A 14,072-nucleotide genomic window follows, 5' to 3' on the forward strand; every position below is an offset into this window, starting at 1 on the left:
GTATTTAACACACTACTTAAGGAAATTAACACAGCATCACTTTCTAACATAACACATATAACATTATTTTAATATTTGCCAAAAGCCAATCATAAACAATGCATTTTTCACACCCAGAGGCGGTGCGGTCAGATCCGCTGTGCCCAGAGCCGGGTCCCGCTCGGCTTCCCAGGACTCTGGTTCCCGTTTCTCAGGACTCCGTTTCCCGGGACTCCATTTCCCAGCATTCCACTTCCCAGGACTCCATTTCTCATTTCCCAGGATTCCATTTCCCATTTCCCGGACTCCAGTTCCCGTTTCCCGGACTCCATTTCCCGGCATTCCCCTTCCCAGCACTCCATTTCCCGTTTCCCGGACTCCATTTCCCGGCATTCCCTTTCCCAGCACTCCATTTCCCGTTTCCCGGACTCCATTTCCCGGCATTCCCCTTCCCAGCACTCCATTTCCCGTTTCCCGGACTCCATTTCCCGGCATTCCCATTTCCCAGCACTCCATTTCCCGTTTCCCGGACTCCATTTCCCGGCATTCCCTTTCCCAGCACTCCATTTCCCGTTTCCCGGACTCCGTTTCCCAGGCGCACCCGCGGAGGGCGGCGCGGCCCGGGAGCGGCGGGGAGCGGCGGCAGGCCAGGGCGGAGGAGCGGAGCGGGGCGGGGGCGCTGCCGCAGCCGCAGCTGGAGCAGCCCTGCCCGGCCCGGCCCGGCCCGGCGCGGCCCCCGCACATCCGGGCGCTGCTGCAGGCCCGGCCCGTGCTGTGGCGGCGCGGCCCGGGCGCTCCCGGCCGGCCCGGCCCGGCGCGGCGCGGCGCGGCCCGGCGCGATGCTGCGCTGCATGCCGCCGCTCTGGCGCTGCAACCGGCACGTGGAGGCGCTGGACCGGCGGCACTGCTCGCTGCAGGCCGTGCCCGAGGAGATCTACCGCTACAGCCGCTCGCTCGAGGAGCTGCTGCTGGACGCCAACCAGCTCCGCGAGCTGCCCAAGGTGAGCCCCGCCGCGCCGGCCCCGCCGCGCCCGAGCGCTGCCCCGGCCTGCGCCGCCCCCTGAGCCCCGCTGGGCCCGGCCGAGCCCTGCCCGTGCTCCGCGGCCGGCGCCGAGCGCTTCGGGGGGCCTGGGGCTCCGTGTGGCCATTCCGGGCCGGGGAGGAGCCCCTCGGCGGGGAGCGGCACCGCGGCTGCCGGCCGGCGGGATAAAGGGGTCCCCTGCCCTCCGGGGGGCGATCCTGTACTCGGCTGATCGGGATAAAGGGGTCCCCTGCCCGCCGGGGGGCGATCCTGTACTCGGCTGATCGGGATAAAGGGGTCCCCTGCCCGCCGGGGGGAGATCCTGTACCCGGGTCACCGGGATAAAGGGGTCCCCTGCCTGCTGGGACATCCTGTACCCGTGTTATGGGGATAAAGGGTTCCCCTGCCTGCCAGGGAGATCCTGTACCCAGGGCACTGGGATAAAGGGGTCCCCTGCCCACCAAGGAGATCCTGTACCGGGGCACTGGGATAAAGGGATCCCCTGCCCGCCAGGGAGATCCTATACCTGGCTGATCGGGATAAAGGGGTCCCCTGCCCTCTGGGGAGATCCTGTACCCGGGTCATGGGGATAAAGGGGTCCCCTGCCTGCTGGGACATTCTGTACCCGGGGCACTGGGATAAAGGGTCCCCTGCTCGCCAGGGAGATCCTGTACCCGGGGCACTGGGATAAAGGGGTCCCTTGCTAGCCAGGGAGATCCTGTACCCGGGAGATCGGGATAAAGGGGTCCCCTGCTCGCCAGGAGATCGGGATAAAGGGGTCCCCTGCCCACCAGGAGGTCCTGTACCCGGGCCATCAGCCCTGTGACAGTCACAGCTGCTGCCAAGCCAAGCACAGCATTAATTAAAAAACCCTGGTCTGGGCAGTAAGTTAAGTTAGTGAAAAGCAATAGAATTGCGTTATAGTTCTGATCATAACTGTGATGCTGGAGCATCTCTGCCATGCTGACAGGCTGGGGGCGTTTGGCCTCAAGAAGAGAAGTTCTGGGGAGGCCTCAGAGTCCCTTGCAGTGCCCAAAGGCGCTCCAGGAGAGATGGAGGGGAACTTGGGACAAGGGGGAATGGTTTCCCACTGACAGAGGACAGGGTTAAAGGCGTTATTGGGAAAAGATTATTTCCTGGAGGGTGGTGAGGCCCTGGCACAGGCTGCCCAGAGCAGCTGTGCCTGCCCCGTTGTTGGCAGTGCCCAAGGCCAGGTTGGACAGGGCTTGGAGCAGCCTGGGACAGTGGAAGGTGGCCCTGCCCGTGGCCAGGAGCACCTGTCCATGTGCACTTCCCCCTGTGGAAAGGGGTGGGACTGGGTGGTCTTTCAGGTCCCTTCCATCCCAAACCATTTTGTGATCTGGGGCTGCAGCCTGCACTTACAGCTTCTGTTCTGTTCTGTTCAGCACAGAGCTCTGCCCACAGGAGCACCAGGATCAGCTCCCTGTGTGCTGCTCCATGCCTCCATGGTCCCTGCAGGGCACAGGATGGAGATCTGCCCTGCTGCCAGCATCTCGTGCCTCCCCAGGGTTTGCTCTGCAGGGCAGGGTGCTGGGACAGGGGAGCTCTCGTGGTTGGTCCTGGAGCACCATCCAGCAGGAGCCCAGCCGTGGTGTTCCCACTCTGCCTGGGATGCTGCAGGTGGGAATTTGAGCCTGCCTCTGGGGAAGGAAAAGGCCTCCAGACAGTAACTGGGCTGTGGGATACTCCAGGAAGTTTTATTGTGTATCCCCTTTGGAAGCTGAGTGATTTTTAAAAGTTATTGACGTTCTGCCTGTGCCAGAGAGAGAAGGTGTTTGGCTGCCCTGTGTTTGGAGAGATGCTCTCCAGGGAATACTGACTGAGTTGTGTGTTTATTAAAAAATTGAGAAGTGGGTCATTAGCTATCAAGGTTTTTGTTGAGTACTGTCATGTTATGGAATTTGCCATCAATTCTAGATAAAATAAACCCTTACAAAGCAGAAACTCAGTTTTGATTCAGGCCAGAGTGGTTTGGTTCAGTTTTGTTTAAACATACAAACATCCACACCTGAGCAGGTTCTCTTGTGTGGAAGCAGCAGTTCCTGCTCTGGTGTTTTTGGGTTCTGTTTGTCTTCCCTGCTTGTCTCTTCCTGGTGAGCTGGGCTGTCTGTGGGATGAGGTTGTTCAGGTGTGGGGACACCAGTGAGAGACTCTGAGCTCTTCTCTCAGCATCTCGTTGTACTTTAGGCAGGGAGATTTCCCAGACTGCTGGAAAATGTGTGTTGTGGGCAGGCTGGGGCTGGGCGTGGGTGTGAGTCTGTCTGCAGAGGAGGTGACTGTGACACACCCACGGAGCAGAACCTGCTGGGCCCTGTGCTCTCATCTCTGTGTGCCCTGCTGAGCAGCCACAGCCTGGCCTCGTGCTGCACTGGACCCCTGGAACTGGGACAGACGGGGGATCATGAGCTTGGAAGAGCATCTTTTGGATTGGAAAGGCAGAATTTATACTGGATTTTTGCTGAGCCTGTACTCGTGTGGGTGCAATCCTGCCTGTGATGGCAGGTGCTGTGTGCATGCCCTCAGTGCCCTCCTGAGCCACCCAGAAAGCTTCTGTGTCACTGAGCTGTGGCATCTGTTCAGCCTGGAGCATCAGAGCTCCTGCCATGGCCTGTCCTGGGCCCACGGGCTCCTCTCTGGCCTGTCAGTTCCCCTTCTGGAGCCTCCTGGCAAAGGATTGTGAGAGGAACAAATGGAACAGAGCAATGAGATCCTGGTCCCCTGGTCTCAGGAGAGGGACAGAGGATGGGGAGCAGCAAGGGGTGTGACCAGACCCAGTGCACAACAGCTTTGCACAAGGGAGCTGAAGGCTCTCAGGGTGCCTCCATCTGTCTGGGGAAGGTGGTGAAACGTGGAGCCATTCCCCCTCCCATGGCAGGGACCTGGAGGGTGAGTGATGGCCCAGAGGAGGGGACAGGGACTGCTGCTGCTGCTGCTTGCAGGAGAGCGCTGAGTGAGACCAAAGAGAGCTCAGTTCAGAGCTAGTGAAATCATTCTTCGTGCAAAGTGTAGTTTATCTGAGCTGCAGAACCACTTGGCATTACAGTGCTGTGGGTTTGAATGAGCTCAGGAGAGAGCTGGAGCAGTTCAGGAAGGAGAAAACAACCAAACATGAGGCTCTGCAGAGACACCACTGTGTGTTTGCACTCTCTCCTGGGAGAGGCTTGGAGGGAGTTTGGCTTTGCTGTACTCGCACTCTTCCTTCCCAGCCCCTGTCTGGAGCTGCCCAGGGCTCTCTGTGGCCATGCCAGGTGTCAGCCACCCCCAGCCAGGCCTAAGTGCCCTCACGAGGCAGGTGAGCATCAGGTGCCCTGAAGGGAGACAAGTAGAGCAGCCCCAAATGCTGCTGCTCCTGAGAGCAGCCAGGGAGGTTGGGGAGGCCAGAGGTTGGAGACACGCTGGGCAGGGAGAGCAGAGTCCCCCCTGTCCCTCCCCTTGCCAGCCCCTCCAGGTTCCCTGTGGCTGCTCCAGAGGCAGGTGAGGAGGAGATCTGCAGGTGGTGGAACTAGGAAGCAGGTTTGAGGTGTGACCCAGTGTGTGTCCTGAAGGTTCCCTGAGCTGTGCCAAGGTGCCTTTGGTCCCAGGCACACAGGTCACTGCAGGAAGGGTGTTTTTTGAGGATATTCCTGTTGGCAGGGACAGACACCTAAGGCAGGGGTAGGAATCTGTGTGGTATGAGGTGAATATGGCGATGAAAATTGAACATAAATTCCCCTTCCACCAGGAGGAGGAGGGAAGGTGGGAGCACTGGGTTTAGGCACACGCTGTCCCTGCAGGATGGTGGTGGGAGAGCTCTTTGGCTGGGTCAGGGGGATGATGTCCAGGTGAGGAGCCTTCATGGAAACAAGGCTTTTTTTGGGAAGGAGACCCTGGGAGGACGGTTTGTGCTTGTCATGAGGTGGAGAAAGGGCAGTGTGCTTGTTTCAAAGGAGGGGCTGCACATGCCCATTCCCTGGGAGAAGGTCTGAAGGACACAGGGATGTCCCTGTGAAGATCTGTCAGAAAAGTGGGAATGAGAGAGCAGGCACAGCCCTGGGCAGCAAGGTTGTGTTTGGGGGCTCAGGCAGGGCTTTTAGGGAAAGACTTCCCTGTGGAGGTGATTTTTGAGGTGAAAGGATTGGAGGGGTGGCTTTTGGGAAGGTGAAGCAGCTCTCTTGAAAATCCCTGAGTTTATGTGGTTTATCTGAGTTGAATGGTTCCTCTTCCGAGGGTTTCTTACCCAGCACCAGCTGGGTGCTTCAGACAGGCTTTTCTGTGTCCTTACTTCACCTGTTTCAGAAGCATCTCCTGCTCTTTCTGTGGCACTGGTTTCCTCTGCAGGATTTCCAGCGCCCTTTGTGCTGCTGCTCCAGATCCCATGGGATGCTCTGCCCATCTCCTGGGATTTCTCAGGCACTCCTGTGCCCTCCTCACTTCTCCCTTCCCAGCTGCAGGACTCAGCTTCTGTTTCTCTCCATGCTGCAGTGCCAAGTCCTCTCCTGGCTGCTCTTGCTTCTTTGCCACCTGTTCCTTGTGGAAACTTTGCCTGTTTTGAGCCTAAATTTCCCCTCAGGGTGGCTGTGCTTGGGCAGTTTGGAGGGATAGATTAAATCTGTGTGGGAGCATCTGCTGCCCCATTGCAGAGATTTGCTGCCAGGGCGATACCACATGATTTAATGGAAAATTATCAATTCCCTGTGATAAGTTGCCTGTGCTTTCCACGAGGGTGTCTCAATTCCAGAGGTGGAAACGACTGGCTCCGTGCTGACTTCTGCCGTGCCCTTCTTGCAGAGGGTGGTGTCTGCAGGGTCTCTGCAGGAGCAGGGTGGAGAGCAGTTTTGGTGGTGAGGGTTTTGGGAGTACAGCTGGCTAAATCCCTGCGTTGGAGCTGTGTAACACCTCAGTCATCCAGGCCACTCCTGAGCACTTGCAAAGCACAGGTCCCACTCACCAGGAAGGAATGAACACATTCCATGGAATTTGGAGCACTCGGGGGTGGCAAAGGGAGCTGGTCACAACCCAGAAGGATCCGGGGACTCTTGGTGTGCTCTTGGAGGAGTGCTCCAGTTTGGAGTGTGGGGAGGGAGGCTGGAGGAAGCCTGGGTGGAGCAGAGCTGGTTGGACCTGGTGTAGGACGAGAGGGTGGAGCTGAGTAGGAACTGAAATCCTGAACAAGTCTGTGCAGAGGGAGGAGACCAAGGAGCTCTGGTGTGTCAGCACGAGTGTGCCCAGGGACAGGCTGCTGGACACCTCCCGGGGGAGTGCTGGGCTGGAAGTGTCTGAGGCTGTGGGCTGTGCAGAGGGGGAACCCCAGGGCTGGCTGTGGCCCCAGGGCTTTCAGCAGTGCTGGTGCTGAAGAGGAAAGCCCCAGGCTTTTCTCATGTAGGGGCTGCAGTTCCCTGCTGCAGCTCCCATGCTGAGCTGAGCCCAGTGCAGAAAACACTCTTCTCACTGCCCAGTGGGCTGATAGCCACTTGCACTGGAAGCTGTGGGAGACACTGGGGAGAGGAGCCCATTTCTGTCCAGGGCAGGTCCTGCCCTGTTTGGGCTTGCTGCCCTTTGCATCCTGGCAAGGCCCTTTGAAGCTGGCCGGGTTTCAGCAGTTCCTCCTGTTTGGCTGCCGTGGCCTGGGGTGAGAGCATCCCTGTGCTGTGTCCACAGCCTGGATCCCACTGGGAGCTAGGATCTTCCTGGGACCCAGGATCCCACTGGGGGCTGGGATCCCACTGGGAATCAGGATCCCACCCAGGGCCAGGATCCCACTGCACCTGAGAGCTGGGATCCTACTGCCAGCCAGGATCCCACCAGAAATCAGGATCCCACTGCACCCAGGGTCCAGGATCCCACTGGGAACCAGGATCCCACTGCACCTGGGAGCTGGGATCCTACTGCCAGCCAGGATCCCACCAGGCATCAGGATCCCACTGCACCTGGGGTCCAGGATCCCGCTGGGAACCAGGATCCCACTGCACCTGGGACCTGGGATCCCACCGGGAATCAGGATCCCACTGCACCCAGGAGCCAGGATCCCATTGGGAGCAGGATCCCAGCAGGAATCAGGATCCCACTGCACCTGGGAGCCAGGATCCCATTGGGAGCAGGATCCCAGCAGGAATCGGGATCCCACTGCACCTGGGAGCCAGGATCCCATTGGGAGCAGGATCCCAGCAGGAATCAGGATCCCACTGCACCCGGGAGCCAGGATCCCATTGGGAGCAGGATCCCAGCAGGAATCAGGATCCCACTGCACCCGGGAGCCAGGATCCCATTGGGAGCAGGATCCCAGCAGGAATCAGGATCCCACTGCACCCGGGAGCCAGGATCCCATTGGGAGCAGGATCCCAGCAGGAATCAGGATCCCACTGCACCCGGGAGCCAGGATCCCATTGGGAGCAGGATCCCACCAGAAATCAGGATCCCACTGCACCCAGGAGCAGGATCCCAGCAGGAATCAGGATCCCACTGCACCTGGGAGCCAGGATCCCATTGGGAGCAGGATCCCAGCAGGAATCAGGATCCCACTGCACCCGGGAGAAGCTCGAGGCCACGCTTGCCACTCTCCCAAAGCAAAAAGGGGCCTCGCAGAGCTAATTAAGAGCAGCTTTTAATTTCCTGGCATGTGAAGGCTGTAAGGAGGATCTTGGGGTTTATTTACTTCCATGGAAGAGTAAAGCTTCTCCTTCTAATCTCTGTGTTAATAGCCCTTCCCTGAGAAAGTCAGGGAGCCAGGAATGCTCCGTGGAGCCAGCCTTGGTGCCTGCCAAGGCTTGATGTGGGGTGGGCACCTCCTCTTGCTCTGGATGTGGCTCTTTCCATCCCAGGCTGTGTCAGAGCTGCAGCTGCATTTGTTTAACAAAACCAGCCAACAAACTGGTTTCACTTGCTGGTTGTGAGACTGGTGTGTGGAGCCAGCACAGCTCTCAGTGCTTTGCAGGAGCTCAGGAGCCCTGTGGGTTCCTGGGACAGCTGGATGTGTGTTTGTCTCTCCAAAAGCCATGTATTCTGCATTGCTGCTGCAGAAGGTAGAGTAAGTGCAGGCCATCTCCCCTGCACCCTCCCCTGGTGACAGCAGAGGTGTAGGATCTGTGCTGGGGTGGCAGCAGCCAAACACCAGCTCAGTCATGGATAAAATAGCTGATAAAACTCTTGGACATGCACTTCTTGGGTATGCAAACAGGGAACAGGGAAGAGGCACACAGGTGGATTTTATGCTTGAGGTCTGTGAAGGGGAAGTGACTGTTAGCATTCAGTTCTCTGAGGTGTGTTCAGCTCTGTGGGACAGGTGTGGGTGTGCTGCCAGCCTGTGTCTCCCCACCAGCTCAGGCCTTGGAGGGGGTTCAGGTGTGTGGAATAGGAGGTGCAGAGGCAGCTGGGCAGTAGAGAGGTTTAGTGGAGTAAAAAATGATGAAAATTCAGTGGCCGTGGTTGGGATGGCTCTGCCTCTCACCAGCCCCTCCTTGGCACTGGTTTGGTACCTGCAGGGAGGCCAGAGGTGGAAGCACCTGCTCAGTCCTCCCTGGGTTGTTCTGAAGCTCCCTGTAGGTCTGTGCTGGGTGATTAACACCTGCCCCGTGTGTGTTGCTGCCAGCTGGGTTTGCTGTGCCCCTCTGGGGTTCCTGGGGCTCTGTCAGGTCCCCAGCCCCAGCTGCTGTTCCCAGGGCTGTCTCTGGGTGTGGCATTGCAGAGGCCCTGCCTGCTCCTCCCAGGTGTCTCGGGTTCCCTTTGCTCCTGCTGAGGATCTGCCAGGGAGAATTAGTTCATTGATGGCTGGAGGTAGGGGCAGGGCTGGGTTAACCTCTTCAGCTCTCCTCTGACCTGTTCTTTGTGTTTCCTGCATTTTGGGGCCCTGTTTTGGCATCTCCCTGGCAGGAGCTTGGCTGAGGCAGGGGTGGGAGCATGGTGGATGAAAGGATGGATGCTCAGCTGTGTGCTGAGCAGGGAGATGTGGCATCACAGCACCTCTGTGGGCTCTGGCTCCTCATTCCATTCAGGGCATTTACTGGTGTACCTGTGAGCTGTTCCCCTGGGAGCTCTCCAGCACCTTCTTCATTGTTCTCTTCCTGCTCAGGGGAGGGGTTTGGCTACTCTTAACTCTTCCTCAGGACTTCTCCAGTCCCCCAGATGTGCTTTCCTGCACCCCAAGGGTACAGGCTGCCGTTGAGTCCCCCACTTTGCACCAGTTACTGGGCTTGGATTCCTAGTTTCAGGGTTAGACCTGGTTTGTTGGGGGTTTTTTTGTGGTTTTAAGGTGCCTCACTGTGCTGGAAATGTATCTGTTGGATAAATCCACTTATGATTTCTGCCCCTGGAAAACACAATCTGATTGGAAACAATTGCAACAGGTTGTTGTATAATACAATTTCTGGCATTTTTCCTTCTGCCAGTAGCTGTGGCATTACAGATCAGTCAATTGCTTTTTGTAGTTGCAAGTTGACCCTTCTGTGCTGAGAGGGTGGTGTAGGAGTAGGTGGTGTCCCTTGGCTGAATGGAGGAGGTGATTCCTGAGGTGCAGGGGTGCCAGGGAGCGGCCTGGCTGGGAAAACCTAAATGCTCAGGCAAATCAGAAAGGGGCAGAGGTGCTTGGGTAGAAGCTGGGGTGTGCTGTGTTTGGCTGCTTCTTCCACACCCAGGATGCTCTCCCTGAAATGATCTCCACAGCTCTCTCCAGAGTAATGATTTGCAGTAGTGACAGAATCACTGAGGCTGCAAAGACCTTCAGGTCCTACCTTTGACTGAACACCGTTTTGTCAGCTAAACCACAGCACTAAGTGATTATTTCATATATTCCAGTGTATTTATATAAATACACTGGAATATGAAATATAGTCATATATTTACAGTATATTATTCCATATATTTCAATGGAAAGGGCCCCTGAGTGCCCTGTGCCTGCCACAGGCAGTTCTGGTCCTTCCTTTCTTGCCCCATCCCACTGCACAGACCAAGGTGGAGGCTGTGAGTGCTGGGCTTGTGCTCAGGGCCCCTCTTCACCCAGCCAGGCTCTGCTGCTGCCTTGTGTGGAAGATCAGCGTGGGAGCATCGATCACTCCCCAGCCTCTGCAGCAGTGGGGTGCTGATTGTGGTGTCTGGGTTTAATCCTGGCTCAGGACTGCCCTTTTGGGGTCGGTTTGTTGTTTCACCTGGAGCAGGGGCTGCTCCCAGCTCCTGGCTGTGTGCTCTGTGCCCAGCAGCTGCTGCCCTGGCCCCTCTGAAGGGGACAGCATTCCTCAGGCCTGCTGCAGTGCCTGAGCAGCAGCAGCTGCCGAGGCTTGGCTCCCAGACAGCTCGCTTTGTCTTTGCTGGAATGTATTCCCAGCCCTTGAGTACTTTTAGATATTCGAGTGCATTCCTCAGGGCCCGATAGGGGTTAAATAGTCGGAAATCCGCCGGGCTGCAGGGGAGGGCTGTGTGGGGCTGGCAGGGAGCAGCCTGCTGCGGCTGCCCTGCTCCTCTGCTGCCTCCAGTGTGGGCAGGAGCATGTGGGGCCACTCCTGTGGCTGCCCCCAGCGCCCCTGCCCCACCTCGCTGGCCCCTCCGTGCCTCTCCTGCTGGGGCACACAAGGAGTGTCCTCTGTCCTCTCCTGCATGCCCTCTGCAATGTCCCTGACTGCAGAGCTGAGCGTGGCTGGCATGCCAGCAGTGTCTCTTTGGGACTGAACTGCCTGAATTGCCACCTTTCAGGTGTTGGTGACCATGTGCCTGCAGCCAGAGAAGTTCACTGGCCTGGAGGTGGTTCAGGATCTGGCTGTAGATACTGTGAGGAGGGGAGAAGGAAGCACTGGTGGGGTGGGAGCACATGGGAGGATGTGGTGTTGGGGGGCAGGTGGTCTGTGTCCACTGCCTGAGGTGGCTCAGACCAAGTCCCCAGGTAAAGGACACCTGGATGGTGGCTGTGGTGCCCTCCCTGTGGCACCAGGGTGCCCCTGGGGCTGGGTAGTGGCTGCTCTGCTGGAGCTCCACGCTGATGTTCCCACCTCTCAGCAGTGTGATAGCTTGTTTGACCTCAGCTGGTGTTAACTCAGTTATCCTCCTCAGATTTCAGTGATTCTTCCTGAACTGAGCTATTCTGGGAATAACCATTTCCTTCCTGGTTTCTGTCTGTAGGGAGAGGTGTCTCTTGGGTTTGCTGCACTGCTGCTACCTGCAGGCACGGGGCTGTGCTGGAAGTGAGTCCTGCCCTGCTGAGGCAGCTGAGCAGCCTCTGGAGCTGGGCCTGGGCTGCCCTGCCATGGCACACAGGTCTGGCTGGTTCTGTGGCCTCACCTGTGCCATGCTGCCTTTGAGCACTGGGAAGTGCTGGGTTTAACCTGAGAGCTGATCAGCTCCTGGCTGTTTTGCTTTGCAGTTGCTGCTTCCAGCTCCTCCTGACTGTTCCAGGCTGGATTCCCCCAGAGACAAGCCACTGGCACAGGTGTGAGATCTCTCAGCACACCTGTGGAAGGAGGGGCCCCAGGTCTCTTCACACTTCACCTCTAGGTGTCTGAGGCAGGCTGGGTGTCCCGGTGGCCAGCTGTGGAGCATGCAGCAGCTCTGCTTCCTCCAGGGACAGGAGAAGATGTCAAGCCCTTGTTTAAGCAGGAAAATGGGAATGGAACTCCAGGCTCAGGTACATGAGCTGGTTTTGCTGCCAGCATTTGAGGGGCTGCTGTGTTGGACTGCTGACAGATGGATGGACAGACGCCTCCTGCCTGCAGTGCAGGGCCCCATGCATTCATCCAGCCTGGAGACAAACTCAGAGCTCATCTAGGAGCCCAGCCCTTGGTGGCATGGGAAGCAGGCCCTCCTGCTCGTGAATCACAAGGAGCATTGTAATTATTTTCCTGCTGCACAGTCTGATCCTGCCTTTAATTAAATATGTGCTGTCCTGCTGGAGGCAGGGACTGCTCTAGCAGGGCTGGACAGGTGGACTCGGAATTCTCTGAAGAGAAATGAGAGGTGAGGAGACTGAGGAGCACCTTAGCAGGGTACCTCCAGGGCTGGAAGGGCTGCACAACCTCTGCCTTGGAGCCCCTTAGCTCATGGTGGAGGAGTGGTCACACAACAGGCGCTGCTGGGGTGCGTGGTCCCTGAGGAAAATCACCTGCTACCAGCCCTGCTGGCCCAGGGCAGGTGTGTGGGGCAGCCTGGCTTGTCACAGGTTGTTTTTGAGGAAGAGGAGTGTGGGAGAGCAGGTAGTAAAAGAATAGAGATGGCGCTGAAGGCAATCTCACCCCTGTGAATTGCAGCTGTACTAATTACCAAGGAGTGGGAGCAGCCTTGCCCTTAAGAGGTCACAGCTGTGTCCAATAAGCATGGCTGTTATAAAAGAGGGGGTTAGCTGGTCGAGAGTCCTTCAGAGCCAGAGTTTGCTGGCTGTGCTGTGAGGAGGAAGGGTCAGGATGCGCTGTAAGGGACAGATGGGGTCAGGTGGCTGTGCAAGGGACAGGAAGGAGTTGGCTGGTCCTGCAGAGGGAAGAGGGAAGGAGAGGAGGAGGCAGTGTTGTGTGGAGCTGCCCAGGAAGTTTACAGAGAAGGTAGGAGAGTTTTTTTCACTCTAAGATAATAAACTGATGGTGCCAGTCAGTTTGAGTCCACTGTTGGTGCCAAGTACCAGCACTGATAAATGGTGCCCTGTGTGAGGAGAGAACACCTGCAAGAGAGGAGGTGTCTGAGCCCTGCTGTTTGGGCAGCAGAGCTGGGAGCACCATGGTGGTTTGGCTGCAGGAGCAGAGTCTCTGTCCCATTCCAGAGCTGAGACTGTGCTTGTGGTGTAGAGCCTGTTCCTGATTCCAGCTGTGTAAATTGTCACCACCTGGTTCCAGAGCCCTTGGCCTGAGTGTGACATTGTTGTGGCTCTGTGGTTAAGCTGTTGCTTGACTCCTCTTCCCCTGACACGTGTCCTGCTCTGCTCCAGTAGTGCTGCTGTTGGTTACCTGGAGAGGGTCTCAGGTGCTGCACTGGAACCTGCCTAAAGCCTGCTTGGCTGAAGGAGGGATGTGCCCACAGCTTGTGGGGGCACTGGGCAGCCCCCTCTTCCTGCCTGCTGTTGGCAGGAGGGTCCCAGGGCCAAGACAGCTCCAAGAGCTGTCTGTGCTGAGGACAGCATGGCTCCTTCTCCATGGAAACTGGTGGAGGAGCACAGGTGTCTGTCTGTCTGTCTGTCCTCCTCTCTTGGCAGATGGGGATGGCTCTGGTACACGGGGAGCACGAGGTGATGCTGGGGAACAAAGGCCCCCCCATGTCCTGGCTCCCCTCCCATGGCATTATGAGAGTAGGCACCAGGTGAAGGGAGAGCTGGAGCTTAGCCTGGGTTAGGCCACAAACCCTTTTTTTGTAGCCTCAGGAAAACAAAGGTTTGGGAAAGAGTGGTGGTGCTGACCTGGAGGGGGATCAGCCTGCATGCAGACACCTTTGGTGTTTTCCAGGTGCCAGGCTCAGCAGCCAGACACTTTCTCTGTTTCCCTGGCAGTGCAGATGCATCTCCTGCAGGGGTGCAGGAGCACCCAGGGCTGGTGTTGCCATTGTGTGCCCAGGGGATGGGCACAGGGCTCCGTGCTTGCTGCTGACCCCAGCAGGCTGCCAGGGGAGCTCAGTGGCTCTGTCCCTGACCCTGCCATGCTCCATCAGTCTGCCCAGGGTGATCCAGGGCTGCACCCCGTTCCCCCCACTGCCTGAGCAGCTACAGCAGCCCTCTGGGCCAGCGTGGGGGTGGCTGTGGTGGCCCAGCACTGTCACCCCAGAGCCAGGCTGCCTCTCTGTCCCTAATCCTCATGGCTGGCTTTCCAGGCCTGCCTTGGGATTTTGCTGTTTCTGGGAAACGGCATAGCTGAGTGGTGGCTCACAGGGTTTGTCCTGAGCCTTTTATCCATTGTCCTTTCTACTTTTTTCATGTTCCACCTCTTGGTCTGACTGAATGAGTGAGTGGGGGGCGGACCAGGCTCTGCCAAGCATCAGCTGCAGCAGGAGGGAGACGTGGGGGTGGTGTCTGAATTCCTGGCATCACTGGACACTGTGGTTCTCTTAGATCACCTAACAGCTCCAGCAGCCCTTTGTTCACGTCCTGGGGCTCTGCTGCAGCCTCAGCACTCTTGCTGGG

At 57.7% G+C, this 14,072-nt stretch overlaps 1 protein-coding gene across 18 annotated transcripts in view; it reads left to right on the forward strand.

Moving 5' to 3' along the window:
• The first annotated feature begins 801 nt into the window (after positions 1-801).
• Positions 802-14,072, forward strand: part of SCRIB (scribble planar cell polarity protein) — a 120,087-nt gene continuing 106,816 nt past the window's right edge. For 14 of the 18 annotated variants that reach the window (XM_059869217.1, XM_059869181.1, XM_059869256.1 and 11 more), the window contains exon 1: positions 803-980. In XM_059869217.1, coding sequence (XP_059725200.1) covers positions 819-980 — 162 coding nt within the window. In that variant the 5' untranslated portion in view covers positions 803-818. Of the gene's footprint in view, positions 981-14,072 lie in introns of all 18 variants that reach the window. The other 4 variants (XM_059869171.1, XM_059869239.1, XM_059869289.1 and 1 more) reach the window with 1 other exon arrangement.

The sequence above is a fragment of the Haemorhous mexicanus genome, chromosome 1, assembly GCF_027477595.1.
Source record: "Haemorhous mexicanus isolate bHaeMex1 chromosome 1, bHaeMex1.pri, whole genome shotgun sequence".
NCBI classification, from domain to species: Eukaryota; Metazoa; Chordata; class Aves; order Passeriformes; family Fringillidae; genus Haemorhous; species Haemorhous mexicanus.